Source organism: Limulus polyphemus, unplaced genomic scaffold (assembly GCF_000517525.1).
Source record: "Limulus polyphemus unplaced genomic scaffold, Limulus_polyphemus-2.1.2 Scaffold3375, whole genome shotgun sequence".
Lineage (NCBI taxonomy): Eukaryota > Metazoa > Arthropoda > Merostomata > Xiphosura > Limulidae > Limulus > Limulus polyphemus.
The window spans coordinates 49,994-64,346 of record NW_013668985.1 but is presented as its reverse complement, the minus strand read 5'-3'; the positions used below and the strand labels follow the sequence as shown (position 1 = coordinate 64,346).

Sequence of the window (14,353 nt, the reverse complement as noted above, 5' to 3'; positions counted from 1 at the left end):
AAATAAATGAAAGAATAATGCTACAACAGTACAAACAGAGAAAGAAAATCGGGAATTTTTTCTATTGCCTTACTATTGCATTATTCAGAGGTATATTTAAATAGTTAGCAGTAGTTTTTCGTTTGTTAATCTGTTTAAACGTGGTCATCTAGTTAACACACACACACACACATATCTATATATATAAATAGTATTTACACATATATTCTATTTCTGTACTCTGTTTTTTTTGTTATCCTTTAAGTTGCTGAAAATATGTATATCCTGTCTTAGTATTTATTGTAAATTCGAATGAGTTCCGTAATCATTAAATTTACAGTTTCTCAATTATTTAAGGTGTATTGTGCTGATGTTGTACATGGCTTAATATTACTAAAACTAGTGTAATATTAATATGATGAAAATTAAAATTGGTTTATTTAATAAGCTATAATGTCCTAGTAAAAAAAAACAATGTTGATGAGTTTGAAATTTCCTCAATTACTTTTTATAACGCTAAGCGTCTAGTTGAACAAGGACATTCAAAAGCAGGTCTGACATTGAATTTATACATTGTAATTTAATAAGTTTGAAAAATATATCATAGCCGATTAAAGAAATTTCGTTTTACATATTTGACAAAGTTACTTATATGAGGCCAATTTAATTTTCACGAAAAATAAAAGCTATATAGTTTAAATACAGTTTTAAAGTGCCGCGCTGAATGATAGATGCTTAGCTTTCACTTCTTATTCGGAACCAGAGTAAGGTACGCTAGGCGGGAAATCAACACAACGCAGTATTTCGCTCGAGCTAAAGATGTTACGTTTTGTACTATGGACCCAGACAAAATTTTATAATCTTGCGTTTATTATTGTTGTAAACGAAATCATCAATATATTCTTATAATTATTTGTAAAATATTAACTTTTATACATATCTCTGCGAAATTCTTTCTTGAGCTAAAGCAAAAAGTGTACTTACAGCCGGGAGTAATGGAAGAAAACGTACCAAGACACAACAGACATCAACCAATCATAGACCTGTATTCGACCGACTCACTGGAAATGACGCCATCATGAATGTAAATAAGGCTTGATGTAAGCTAAAATTTTGTTGTATTCGCTTGGCTGGAAGACGGGTGTCCGCCATGATGAAAGGTGTTGTTCATCGAGTTCTGAATCTTTGTGTCCATTTTTTGACCCTTATAACTTGAAAGTGAATGGGTAAGAGCCATTGGAGATATATTTGTACCTGTGATATTATGTGTGAATGCAAACTAAATTACATTTTTAAAGTATAAAATGTTGCGTGTAAAAGTCTGCAATAGTCGTAAGTTAAGACATTCAGGAAAACGTCACAAAGTACTGCAGTGTTGGAGAAAGGGACGATCCTTGGTCACGTGGTATAATTTTGGCTCACAAGCATTTGCGAGAAGTTCTTTGTCGTCTGTTATCGTTGCTGTTAAATGAATTCCGGTTTTGTGGTTGTTTAGAACTGTGATACCATGAACTATGGCTCGTAATATTTAATTGCTGATATCAAACGTTTATTGAGCATCTAGAAAAGAACTTGCAATTAGGATATCTGCCTTTTTGGTAATGTTGTATCATAATCTATTACAGTTTTTACTAAGTTAGCTATTCCCAGTGTTTGCCAAAAGCTAAGTCTGGAGTGAACTGGGACTCGGTGGGAGTCTAGCTCAGGAAGCTGGTAAACTATACTACTTTACTATAGTACTTTAGCCACTTTATAGTAATACTATTCCACTGAGACCTATTATATTATTTATGAAGTTCCTGTACAGCTACTACTGTACCAGTATTTATTAGGGGGTTAAATTACATAGACAGGCATAGGTTAAAAGTTAAATTGAAGATATCTTATAATTGATCCAAAAAATTAGTTACATTAAACTTAAATTATTAATGGCATTTAATGATTCATGTATTGATGGTGGAAGCGTGTATTGTACTATTTTTTAAATTGTATATGTTTGGTTTTTAAGTACTAACTTTTATCTAATATCTGTACAAAACCCACTAACTTTACAACTTTGAAGGCCAGAATCGAGCATTTTTGTGATTTAATAAAATACTTAAGTTTTATCATTGTAATTAAAGTTTTGATCATGCATGTTTATTAGAAATTTTAAACTTATTTGCCTTAATCTGATTCAGTAAACTTAAGCCATAAAATTAATGTTTTTCTTTTTATTGTAAGCAAATTTAACCTAAAATGATATTTTCCATTAAGGTGTACTTACTACAGTAATTTCAAATGTCATATTGAGTATAGGAAAATAAATGCTGTAACTTGTGAATAAGAGATTTCTAATAACGGTGGAATCTGCAACTTTACAAGAGTTTTAAGGAAATTGGTGATGGATATTTTGGAAACTTTATGATTAGAAAAGGTGGGAGTCAGGATATTCATTGGATGAAAAGGCCCATTGGTGTTCCATCATTCATTGTAAAGGGCTATAACCAATAACACTTAGAAACAATTTATAATAACTAAAGTTTTTTTTTTTTAAGTATTTGTAGCAGAAATGCATTTATGTATTTATAGTATTTTCTTTTGATTGGGATGTTTCAAGTTCATAAGGGAATTGATAGTGTTGATGTATCATTTTTTTTTTATACTTAATGGTGAGAATGGTATAACTAGGGGGCATAACTATAAATTTTGGCCAGGTAGGAATCATTTTCAGCTAAGCCAGTTATTTTTTAACACCAGTAACAGGGTAGTTGTGTGTAGAATGACTTCCATGAACAAGTAGTAATTGTAATTAATTTATGAGAACTTAAGGAAAGACTTGATAAATAGTTAAATAATAAGGCCTGACTTTGAGGTTTATTTTTATTTTAAAATTTAGTGGATGGGATGACCTAGAAGGATCAACAGGTCCCTTTTTGTCTTTAAATTATATGTTAAAGTTGTATATACTAATTTGAGCATTGTACTGTAAAATACAAATACTTTGTACTTTGAGACTGTAAAATAACTCATTTTTAATAGGAATAAGGTATTTGTGGAAGTTACTTAAAAATGTTTAGTTTGAAAGGTTTGATAAACTCATGATAATCTAAGGGTGTCATGAGTTTTTATATATCATCAGTTTTAATAGATTTACTGAGGTGAAGCAGTAAGGCTAAAAGCTTATGACATACAAAAAGTGGGTTTTGGTGCCCACCACAGGTAGCCCATTGTAGCTTTGTGCTTAACAAACAATAAGGCCAATTGATGTTTTTGTGAAAAACTATATTGGGCATTCTTGGATATAATTGTAGGTGCTTGATGTCATTTCTTTTTTCTTAAAATTCATAGGTGTTGGAGATTTTATTGTGAAATCTATATATCATGGCAGGAATTTGGGTTTTATTAAAACTGGGTTTTTTTAGAGGTCAGTGTGACTCCTCTTGGCTTTGGTTTACTGGAGACACTTTTCGAAAAAAATATTCTATGCAACAGACTTCACATGAGAGATTGCGATTAACTCGGATGCCTCAAGCAGTCGTGAAGCGCAGAGAAAGCAGTGAACATGGAGATTCAGAACTTTGAGATTCTCAAATCAGTGGCTCCTGTGGGACAAAGTTATTGTGAAATTATTTGGATGTTTGTATTTAAAGGGAGTGTCCTGAAAATTTCAAATCCATGTAGTTTGGAAGCCTAGATTGTCCCATTTCAAAACTGGACTGACTTAGTGCTGGTCACAGTATGGAGATAATTACATACTGATGCATGGCAGTGTTTTAACGTGTCCATGCTTGGGTTTGAACAATTCAATGGTGATTGCATTTATTTAAAAAATTAACCTAACAGTTTGTACATAATCACATTTTTCAGCTTTTCTGATAACTGATAGAGAAGTCTAAAACATAAAATTATTGAGTGTGAATGAAAAATTTTTTTTTATTGACATAAACATATCTTTTGAAGTTGTCACATGCACACAAGTGTATAGTGATAATTCATTATGGCATATCCCTACAAGTAGTATATGAGGTAAGAAATGTATGTTATAAATTTCTTTTCGGAAGGTTTTTGTGATGATTATTCATTTTACATTTCTCATTTTTTGGGTGGGTGGGTTATTGCACAATAATTCTTAATCTCATATAAATAAAGCTTATTTACATTAAGAAACAACCAAATTTATGATATTAAGTTATCTCTCACTGGAGAGTAACATTTCCAAGTTTAATTTACAATCTGCTTTTAATTCGAGATGTCACTACCTGATTCTTGTAAGTAATGCTGTAAGTTGAAGTTTGTCATAACATAAAATATTGGCCAGTTTTGCAGAAAAAGCTGTTCAAATTTTTTGTAATATTCTTATTTTGTTGTGTGTATGTATGTGTGTGTGTGTATTGTTATCAGAAAGCAGTTCAAACATATTTTTACTAGAATATAATGTGTAATAAAGAGTGTTGTATGTTATATCTAGGTTTCCGTGATTTCTGCAATTTATAACAAAAACAAACATTTAAAGTTGTTTTAAGTTAAAAGGATCTTCTGAAAGTATAACTATGTGTCGAGCCACAGTACTTGCAAAGTAATTTCATATTATTTACTGTATACTTGAGTTAGGGATGGCACTTACTACTAATTATACCGTCTCTAGGTTTATTAAAAATTAAAGCGTATGAACTTCAGCAAGTAATCAGTTTATCAGCCGTAATATTTATGTATAACTAGTATTTCGGGAAGCGTATGAACTTCAGCAAGTAATCAGTTTATCAGCCGTAATATTTCTGTATAGCTAGTATTTCGGGAAGCGTATGAACTTAAGCAAGTAATCAGTTTATCAGCCGTAATATTTATGTATAGCTAGTATTTCGGGAAGCGTGTGAACTTCAGCATGTAATCAGTTTATCAGCCGTAATATTTATGTATAGCTAGTATTTCGGGAAGCGTATGAACTTAAGCAAGTAATCAGTTTATCAGCCGTAATATTTATGTATAGCTAGTATTTCGGGAAGCGTATGATTAAATTTTCAGAAATTAAAATCGTAATTAGTGTTAATCTATTACTTTCTCTGTCCTAGTTCTTTAGTTGTGGGTTATTGTGTGCATTAATATTAGAAGAAATGACCAATCTATTTATTTTAAGAAAAACGTGAAGTATTTCAAACCATTATCAGTGTGTGGATCCCTTAATTTATACTAAGTGTTTAAAATTTTGTTGACAACGTGCTTAATAAAATTTTCAAAGATAAATGAAACAATAGACTTGTTGAATGCAGCTAAATATTTATAGCCATGGCTCTTTAAATAGCCATAGTCTTAATCAAGTAATCTGAGGTTAGAAATGTTTGCCTTCCAATTTTTATGAAATAATATAAACTGAAAACAAATTTGGGGGGGGGGGATTTTGTAATGAACCTTCCATCTGCAAGCATGATATATTTCTCAGTACTTCCAGTTTCAAAATTTAATGTGTATAACTCCATACAGTTAGGATTTTAAAGTTGGTGATGTGTAAATTGTTTTTAAATCAAGTAGAACTATCCATTTGGTTTAAGATGTCATTTTATCATGAGCAGACCTATTAATTTCTTAATCTTTTTTCTATTATAATGTTAAATATGTTTGAATAAAAATAATATATATTAGTTTTACAAAAAACATCGGATTTGTTCTCTGCAATTAAAACCTTAAGTTTAATGTTGTTAAAACTTGGTGCATGTGCTGTTTCAAGATGAGCATGTAATAATAAAATTTAATCTGTTGCAAAATAATCAGGATATGAATGAACTATAGCAGGTGAATTGAATTTATGTAAAGTTTTTTTTTTTTTCATTTCCCCACACTAGTGTAATATAAGAAATTTTACTTTCAGGTCATGAGTCATTGGTATATAGGCTAATTTGCAGGTTCTGATAGTTGTTAGTTAGTCACTGACAGTATACTTTGTAATATATCATGACATATTTCTGATATGATTTAAAAAAAACAAAGTTCATATTAACATGCATTTGATAACTTGGCTTGATATTGAATTGTATTCTGAAAGTTAAATATATTAAACTGTAAAAGGATAAAAATATATTTAGTTAGCTTAAATGTTGTGAACTTTGCCACAACACCCATTGTTAACATAATGATTGAGATTTTGAGTGGATTTTATCACTGGCATGTCAGATTCTATTGCAGAGCAACGTTGGTTTTCTTAGCACTAACAAGTTTCCTGAATTTTACAATAGCTCAAATTGGTGATACATAGTGATAGTACTGTATACAATTCATTGTTATATTGTGACATTCTCTTTGATGCACTTCCTTAAGTCTAATATAGTATTTCAACCAACTAATTTAGTCAGGTTTCCAATATTATCTGAGGGTATTGGTTGCAACCACCTATTGTTTTGTCTTGTAAGAGAACTAGAAAGTATATTCATCATTGCCACTCTTAATCCTCAGTTGATGGAAAGATACATCAACCTTTCTAAATATATCTGCATACCTGTCCAACAAAATATAAGGATTTCAGTCTGGCAAAATGTTTCTTGTACTAAAACAGGTGAAAAGCCCAAACCATCTGTTGGTTGAATTTTACTGATGGGAAGGAATACAAAAGTTGAGTATGCTGTGTTAGTGATTTTGGAACCTTACAATGTCTTTATCAGCATGACATATTCATGCTTTATCTGGTGGTCATGTATCCTGGTAGTAACCCTGCAGTGTAGTTTCCATTGCACAAGAATTAATCTTACTTTGTGCATGTTTTAACAGTCTGATTTCACAGAAATTCATAGGTTCCACATTTGGCAACTTGACTGGCATATTTTCTTATAGAATAGCATAAATACCTACTTTGTTCTCCAGCTGCTTGATATATGTGATAGTGGAACAGATATGTCATGGAAGCAATTTGGAACTTCAAGACGAAGATCCTTGCCTTAGCCATGTGAATGTCTTCTGCCAATGACCTTTGTGTTCATGGATTCTGACCTGTTACAAGTCTCTACACTTTGCTTACTATGTCTACTAGATCGTTCTTATCCCAAAATTGATCCATATCCTTTTTGCATTACAATACCATTAAATGCAAGGAGATATTTCCATCTTGTAAATTCTACATCCCTGATCTGAACACATCTTTAAGGTCTGAGTCTATGAATATTTTATATTGGAAGGAGTTATTACATATCCCCCCCCCCCCAAGAAAATCTATTTTGATGGCATCACACTACCTATGAACTCTGAAACAATGTCAAAATGTAGTTCTTATACTTGCTTTTCCACCATGAATTTATAGTGGTAGTGGTTATCATGTAGCTTGAGTTGCATATTCAAAGTCATTGTAATGTAACATACTAAACCCTCTAATTCTGTGTGCATTTGTCAAAAAAGTTGGCATACCAATTTTTTCTTTTTTTCAAAAATTTACAATAGGAAGGGATTTGGATAAAGTTTACGTGTTTTATTGGCATATAATTCATTTGTACTTCTGGTTTTTCTTAAGAGCATATTTGGAGATAATTCGATTAAATTACAAATGTGCATAAAAATGTAATGCTATAACAGCTTAGTTAAATTTAGAACTATTTCTAAAAATTATAGCCACTATGTGTTAAATGTTGATTATCAATAAGTTGTGTCAATGGACAGTTATATTGGTAAAATTTGTCAATAGCTTTAATGGAATGTAAAACTATTGGAGATGGGTTGCAGTCCAATACATTGTAAAGTAGAGTAATTGAAGAAATGCCAACTTATCTAGTGTTTATTCAAAGTAACTTTCTTATACATAACTGAATCACTTTTGCTGGAAATTATTGTAATTATAATCTGTATACTGGTAACAAGCATAACTGTATATGAGCTGTGGAAGCCAATCATGATCAATATTTCTAATTGTTGGTAGGGTATCAAGAAAAAAAAAATATTCTCAGAATCTATTCAGTATTAATTTCTGAAGGTTTAAAATTGTCCTCATAATTGATATGAATATTGACTGCCACCTCAGATCTCTGGCATATAATGTAATTGTATTTCACTCTGTCCCCCAGAACTTCCAAGTTTTTGATGAGCTACTTTGAGAGATATCAGATACACTATAATATCTAGGAATGGTTCATGTAGTTATTCAAAAAATTTTTACGTACTACTTAAACTTTCAAGACTGTATCTATTGAAGGTCAGTTCCTTACAGGACTATCAGTAGAATCATATACAATTTAATATACCTATAGTAGTTAGACAGTTGTTTTGTTTTTAAATTGGTACATTTAGTTTGGAGTTTGTCTGTTTAAAAATGAAAAATTTTAATAGTAAAGTTACAAAAAATTGTTGTGATCGTTTATTTGATTTTTATATATATAACCTTTAATACACCACTAATAACTTAAAAGTGGATAACACAACATACTGTCACAAATAATTATCCATTATTAGTCGGTAGACTGACTGGTTATTTATTTGCTAATTTTTCTTCACCAAAATGAATTTCATGAAGGAAAGATGAAGAAGGGGCCTAATCTGTTCGCTACTCCTGCTGTTCATTAGTGCTGTGAATTTGACAAAACTTGTATGTTGCAGAATCAGAGAATAGGTTTCTGCTTCACCTTCACTGATTCATGTTTTGATGAATAAAATAACTTAAGATGTTGTGATGTTACATTTCAAAGCTATATCACAAATTTTATAAACTTGGCAATAAAGTTTCTATTAACTTTTGTTATCAATAGATCCAGTATATTTCTATAAGGTGTAATGCAGTAAATTATTCAAATAGTGTCTAACTTGGCTTGTAATTTCAGTATCTTTTATATTAAGTTGTTGTTTGTTTTTTGTTCAGAGTTCATATATTACTAATATTTTGAAGAGGATAACAATTGCATGTTTTATAAGTGGACAAAAACCTGTTTGGACATTCAGATGTAATGTACTTATTTTTTTGCATTTCTTTTTTTAGTGATAGTAGTACATATCACATGTGGTACTGGACATCAGCAGAATAACAATTAAGAAAAAGTACAATGCATAAATGTTGTCAGAAAGTGAGAATTTTTATCAATAAATGTACAGTAACAAAAGTTATTAGTAAAATACTATTAATGTAGTAGTCAAATGACCTGTACTTGAACACTTGATAGTGTAAGCCATTACATTTGAAGAGTGGATCTGACAACTTTATTAAAATTAAAACATAATTGGAAATTGGTAACTGATAAGTATGTAAGAAAAAAAATCCTTTGTTTCTTAATATTTTGTAATGTAGTACAGCTCAATAATATCTTGCAAGAATAAGAAACATGCTTAAAGACTTACAACAATTGGTTGTGATTTGAAATTGTGAAAAGTATACTTGTGGATCATTAACTTTCACTATGATCCAGATGTTCAGAATCCCCAGAATTTTGAGGCTTGCTGTAATACAAAACATTATAATAAATTCATGGTTATTTAACAGCATATGGTTCAAGTTTTTGCATGAATTCAATTACCATTCAGTATATCTAAAAATGGCTTTAGGAACTAATGAAAGCACCCAGTAAAAATACAAAGATAACTCATTGACATAACTAGGATTTTAATAACAATAATAATAAAAAAAAAAATGATTAGATTAAGAAAACTGAAATTTCTTGATCTGAAATGCGTGATTTAACCTCAGCTAAGCATATTTAATTTTAAATTTTCTTATCTACAGTACAAATAACTGGAGATATTAGTAGGGTCCTAATATGACTTATGAATAAGTGTATTTTAGAACTTTTAAAGTTAGTTTTACTTTTCAATGTTAATTCTTCAGGTTCAAAGTTAATTTTTTTAATTTTCACATTTTGTTTATAGGTCAAAAAAAAGTGGATACTTATGGCAGTGAAGAACTCTTAAAGGAGAGTATCCTTTTGGATTCATTACTTTGGTGCAATGGCCCCTGCCTTAACAGAAACTACTAATCAAGCTGAAAATTTTAACTTGCCTTTCTCTCCTGCATCAGCTTCAAGTAGTCCTGCATCTCCTGAGAGTACAGTAACTGGAACAAGTGACAATTTGTTTCTAAACATTATTGATAGTGGGAATAACCGAAATGCCCCATGTCTGACAAAAAACAAAGGATTACATAACACAGAAACCTCAAAAGATGCCTTGAGAAAGTGTCAGTTTTTACCAAAGGTAATAAGGGCTGTTCATGAGATAAAAAAACCATATAGCTGTGTTAAGTTTAATGTTTTGACTAGTAAAAAGTTTGTGAATTGTGAAAAGCCTAGTAGTGGGATAAACCTAGCTGCTGGGGACAAACATACTAGCAATTTAAACCTATTTACAATGAATAAAGACATTTTTGGCGTGCAAGACAACATGGGTCTTTTGAATGCTAATGTATCATTTGAGAAAGATATGAAAAACAAGGTAGCCTCCTTAGGTCACCTGCAGAAAACTTGTATTCAGTCTGGACAACATATTTTGTTTCCTAAGAAGACACTTGGAAATGGTTGGAATGGTTCAATGACAACACTAGGAAAGACTTATTCAGGTCCAAATGTGTCTAATGACAAAGTTGGTGACCATAAGGTACAAGAAGCTTCCAATTTTCATTTGGCTTCAGTAAATAACAGAAATTCTGCTTGCAATGAAAGGCTTCAAAAACGAGCTGATTACTTGCTGCGTCGGCTACGGAAAACCCAGTTAAGACGAGCTCAGAAACACGTAGAAAGACAACTGCAGGCTTTTGTTGGCTATCAACAGATGACACTTGGAATTCCATGTCAGAAACAGCTGCAACAGAATTGTTCTTCTTCGAAACTACGGGAATCTCCAGATATAAAATCAGAACTTTTCAAAAATGAAGATGTTAAAAACCTTTCCACAGCTGCTTTGGTAAATTTGGTGAAAAAATTGGAATCCTGGAATCGGTCTTCAAAACTGTGGAAAGGAAATAAACACCAGGATACATGCTCAGTTGAATCTGTAGATTCACACTTACTACAGAAGGATAAAGTTTCTGTCAAATATAACATTGAAGAAAAAAAGGAAATTAGAAGAGCTTCTGGCACTTTATCTACTAATCTCAAGCATTTAGAAGCTGCATTTGATTCAGATAAAACTGAAAGCAGCTCTGGTGGAGAAAGCTGTGATGAGAACGAAGGATTTGGAGAACCGGGGCATGACAATTTACAAGAACTACCTATGTAAGTTTTTAATTTTTTAGAAGTTATTTCCATAATTTTGCTCTTATTACAAAATTAGTATTGTAGATTTTTAATTTGTATTGGTTTGAATTATTGTGTTCATTATACTAGAAAGTAACATCTCCCCCCTCCTCCCCACTTTTCAGATTTTTTTAAAGGAAGTTTCATAACTGTATAAAACACCTTTGAAAAAAAAACATATAGTATTCAGGCTCATCTTAGTTTAGGTAAAAAGTAAAATTTTAGTAGTAGTTTTTTTCTACGTTAATTTTTGGTGTAATATTTGTTCATCTTAACACTCCTGAAATTTTGGACATTTTAAAAAGGAAGATCTACAAATCAAGAGATAGGAACAAAAGTGAAATAGTAAGGGGAAGATTTTGGTCTGGGTCTTAGTGACACCACTGATATGGATGTGTTTAATTGTAGCAGTGTAATTGCATACAAACATTTGGGGCTGATAATGGTTGAACAGTTTGGAGGGTTTTATAACTAATTTATTGGTGTAGGGTTGTCTAGGCTTATTGTGATAACCTAATTATTTTTACAAGCCTTAGTGCTATAATTTTACTTTATGTAATCACTGATAGGTATTTTTGGGTCTTAAATGACCAAATTTACTCGTTGTATGCCTATTTAGTTTCATTTGGTACACCCAGGGCTAGTGGGAATGAGTTAATTTTCTTTTGTATGCGCAAGTGATGATTTATAAAGAAATATTAAGTCATTAGTTGTTTGCTAGTTTATAAGCAGAATATTTGTGGTATAGAAGTACCTGGTAGTGTGACTTCACTGTATTTGTTTCTATTTTATAGAATGATAGTGTAGGTCCACACTGGGCATTATTTTTTGACCAAAGTCGAGAATGAATTGGTGTACAAAGCAACTTGGAATTAGAATTAAGTAGAGATGGTGGAATAAAGCTAATTTTCTGTATACACGTGGGACCCACTTGAATATTTATTAGTAAGATTTGTATTAGACTGGAAAAAAATAAGTGAATATTTCATGTTCAAAATTGGCTACAAAGAAATGTTTTTACAGTTTTTGAACATAAATAACTTGTGATGATTTTTGAGTTTTTTTTCTCACTGGAATTAATGTTTTTTGTTGTTGTTTTAAACCATCTATACAAAAGTGCATTTCCTTCACAATGCAAGTAAGTGGGAATTCTAATAGTCATGAAATTAACATGCTTTCAGTTCTTACATTTTATTTATTACATAATATAGTTACATATTGATTACACATAGTGGACTTCCAACCAAAATTATAGTAAGTAGATTTTGGGCTTTATAAGCCAGTTCGCATAGCTCAAAAGTGGTACTGAATTTCTTTCTTGCAAACCAGTGAAGTGATAACTGAGCCCTGGTTGCTTAGTTGGTTAAATCTTCCACAGTGGCGAGAGTTGCAGATTAAATAAAATGCTAGTCTCAATTTTTATTTTTTCAGAAAGTTCAGTAAAAACTAGTGTTGCACCATAAGTGCATTTTACATTATATTTTCCTTGTAAATGGTTTCTTCTGGGGCAAATTAATTTTCGTTAAGCACTTTTAAGGTTACATTTATGGGGGTTTTATCATTGTAAATAGTATGTAGTTTTTCCTAATATGTCAACAAAGCAAATTGAAGATTGTTAGTATAATTTATTATTATATGGATGGCATCTTTTGGAACCTGTAACACTTCATCTTAATCTTTTAAACAATGAGTAGCTCTTTTCTGTAAATAGGAATTTCTGATTTTTATTTTAGTAGTATTGATATGTTGTTTTCTATTCATAAGTGACTGTTTACATGTTAGTTTGTTTTTCTTAAAATAATTTTAGGTAAGAAACTCATTAATTTTTAGTGCTAAAAGTTAATTAAACCTGCCCCTCCCCCTTTTTGATTTTGGAGTGGAGAGAAGGTTTGCTTCTTTGCAGTGCAGTTTGCTTGGGAGACAGAAATTCAATAGCAATGCAAATAGCAAATGCAACAGATGAGAACTGATACTAATTTAATTTTGTTTCATGTCATGGTAGTGTGAAGGTAAATGTCTTTGGTTGCTCAATCTTCTCTCTTTGTAAAGGCCCAACCCCCTAGCAATTTTTATGAAATGGTTAAGAAATGATGCTGTGCATGTGTGACTTTTTTTTTCCATGTTGCTTATCTTGACAGCTTTTTTGATAATTTTGAACCAATTTGATGACATTAACCATACCTGTCTATTTACGAGTAGAACTCAAAATGTGGAAGCACTTGACAGTCTCAGAAATATAAACATGTACTTATCACATACACAAAAACACCTGTTATTTATAAAACACCCTTGAACACTTTCACATACTTCTTCTTCAAAAAAAAGAACTGTAGTGGAGTATTTGGGAAATACCCTAGGAAATATAGGCAATAATATGTGGCATCCATACTCTTAACTTATTCTTATGACAGGATACTTAATTATACTAGTTTAGAGGGTAAAGAAACATGCAGAATTTGAGTTGTATAAAGATATAAATAGTATGCAGAAAGTAATAAAAGCATCAAACTATTAACCCTAAATTTGTAATTGCATGTGCACTTAAAGTAAAATAAGTCATTTTTTAAAAAAATATTTTATACATGCATTATATCTATTGAGTTCTGTGATTTCCCCCTCCTATCCACACACACACATTTTATTCAGTAAATGTTTTTTAACACTTAATTTTTTTTTACTAACAAGATAGTGTACTTTCAACTAGAAAGTAAATTAGGTTATTTTTAAGTGGAAAGCTAAATATTTTCAAGTTTTGACATGCCAGCAGGAAAACTTTAGAAAGACTAGTTGTTGTGGGTTTTTTTTCCCTAACATATATTGTCAAATAATTCATGTTTTTTGGCCCTGGGACCAACCTCGTAACCATTTTGTGCTTGTTATAGTTTTTATGCTATAACTTTTTAAATTAGTAAGCGAATGTTAACAATTTGACAGATTATTAGTTAACATTACAGTGCTTTCATATGCAAAATATTTTTTTTATATAAAGTCTTAAGGTTTATAAAGCAGTGTTTTTCTCTATCCAATATACAAAGTAATTTTCATTTTAAGATTAAAAATAATTTTATGCATCAGAAAACTTGAAATTTCACATGCAAAATTGTTATAATGTCCAGATAGGTATCAAATGTTTCTTAAGAAAAAAACTTATTTTCAGTAACTAATCTGTGTACGGGTTTGGTAAATTTGACAGATCTCACAACCACTAT

General features: G+C 30.9%; 1 protein-coding gene across 3 annotated transcripts in view; it reads left to right on the top strand.

Moving 5' to 3' along the window:
* The first annotated feature begins 974 nt into the window (after positions 1-974).
* LOC106469248 (KAT8 regulatory NSL complex subunit 1-like) overlaps positions 975-14,353 on the top strand; it is a 55,413-nt gene continuing 42,034 nt past the window's right edge. The window contains exons 1-2 of one of the 3 annotated variants that reach the window (XM_013929719.2): positions 975-1,205; positions 9,784-11,123. In XM_013929719.2, coding sequence (XP_013785173.1) covers positions 9,862-11,123 — 1,262 coding nt within the window. In that variant the 5' untranslated portion in view covers positions 975-1,205; positions 9,784-9,861. The other 2 variants (XM_013929720.2, XM_022397713.1) reach the window with 2 other exon arrangements.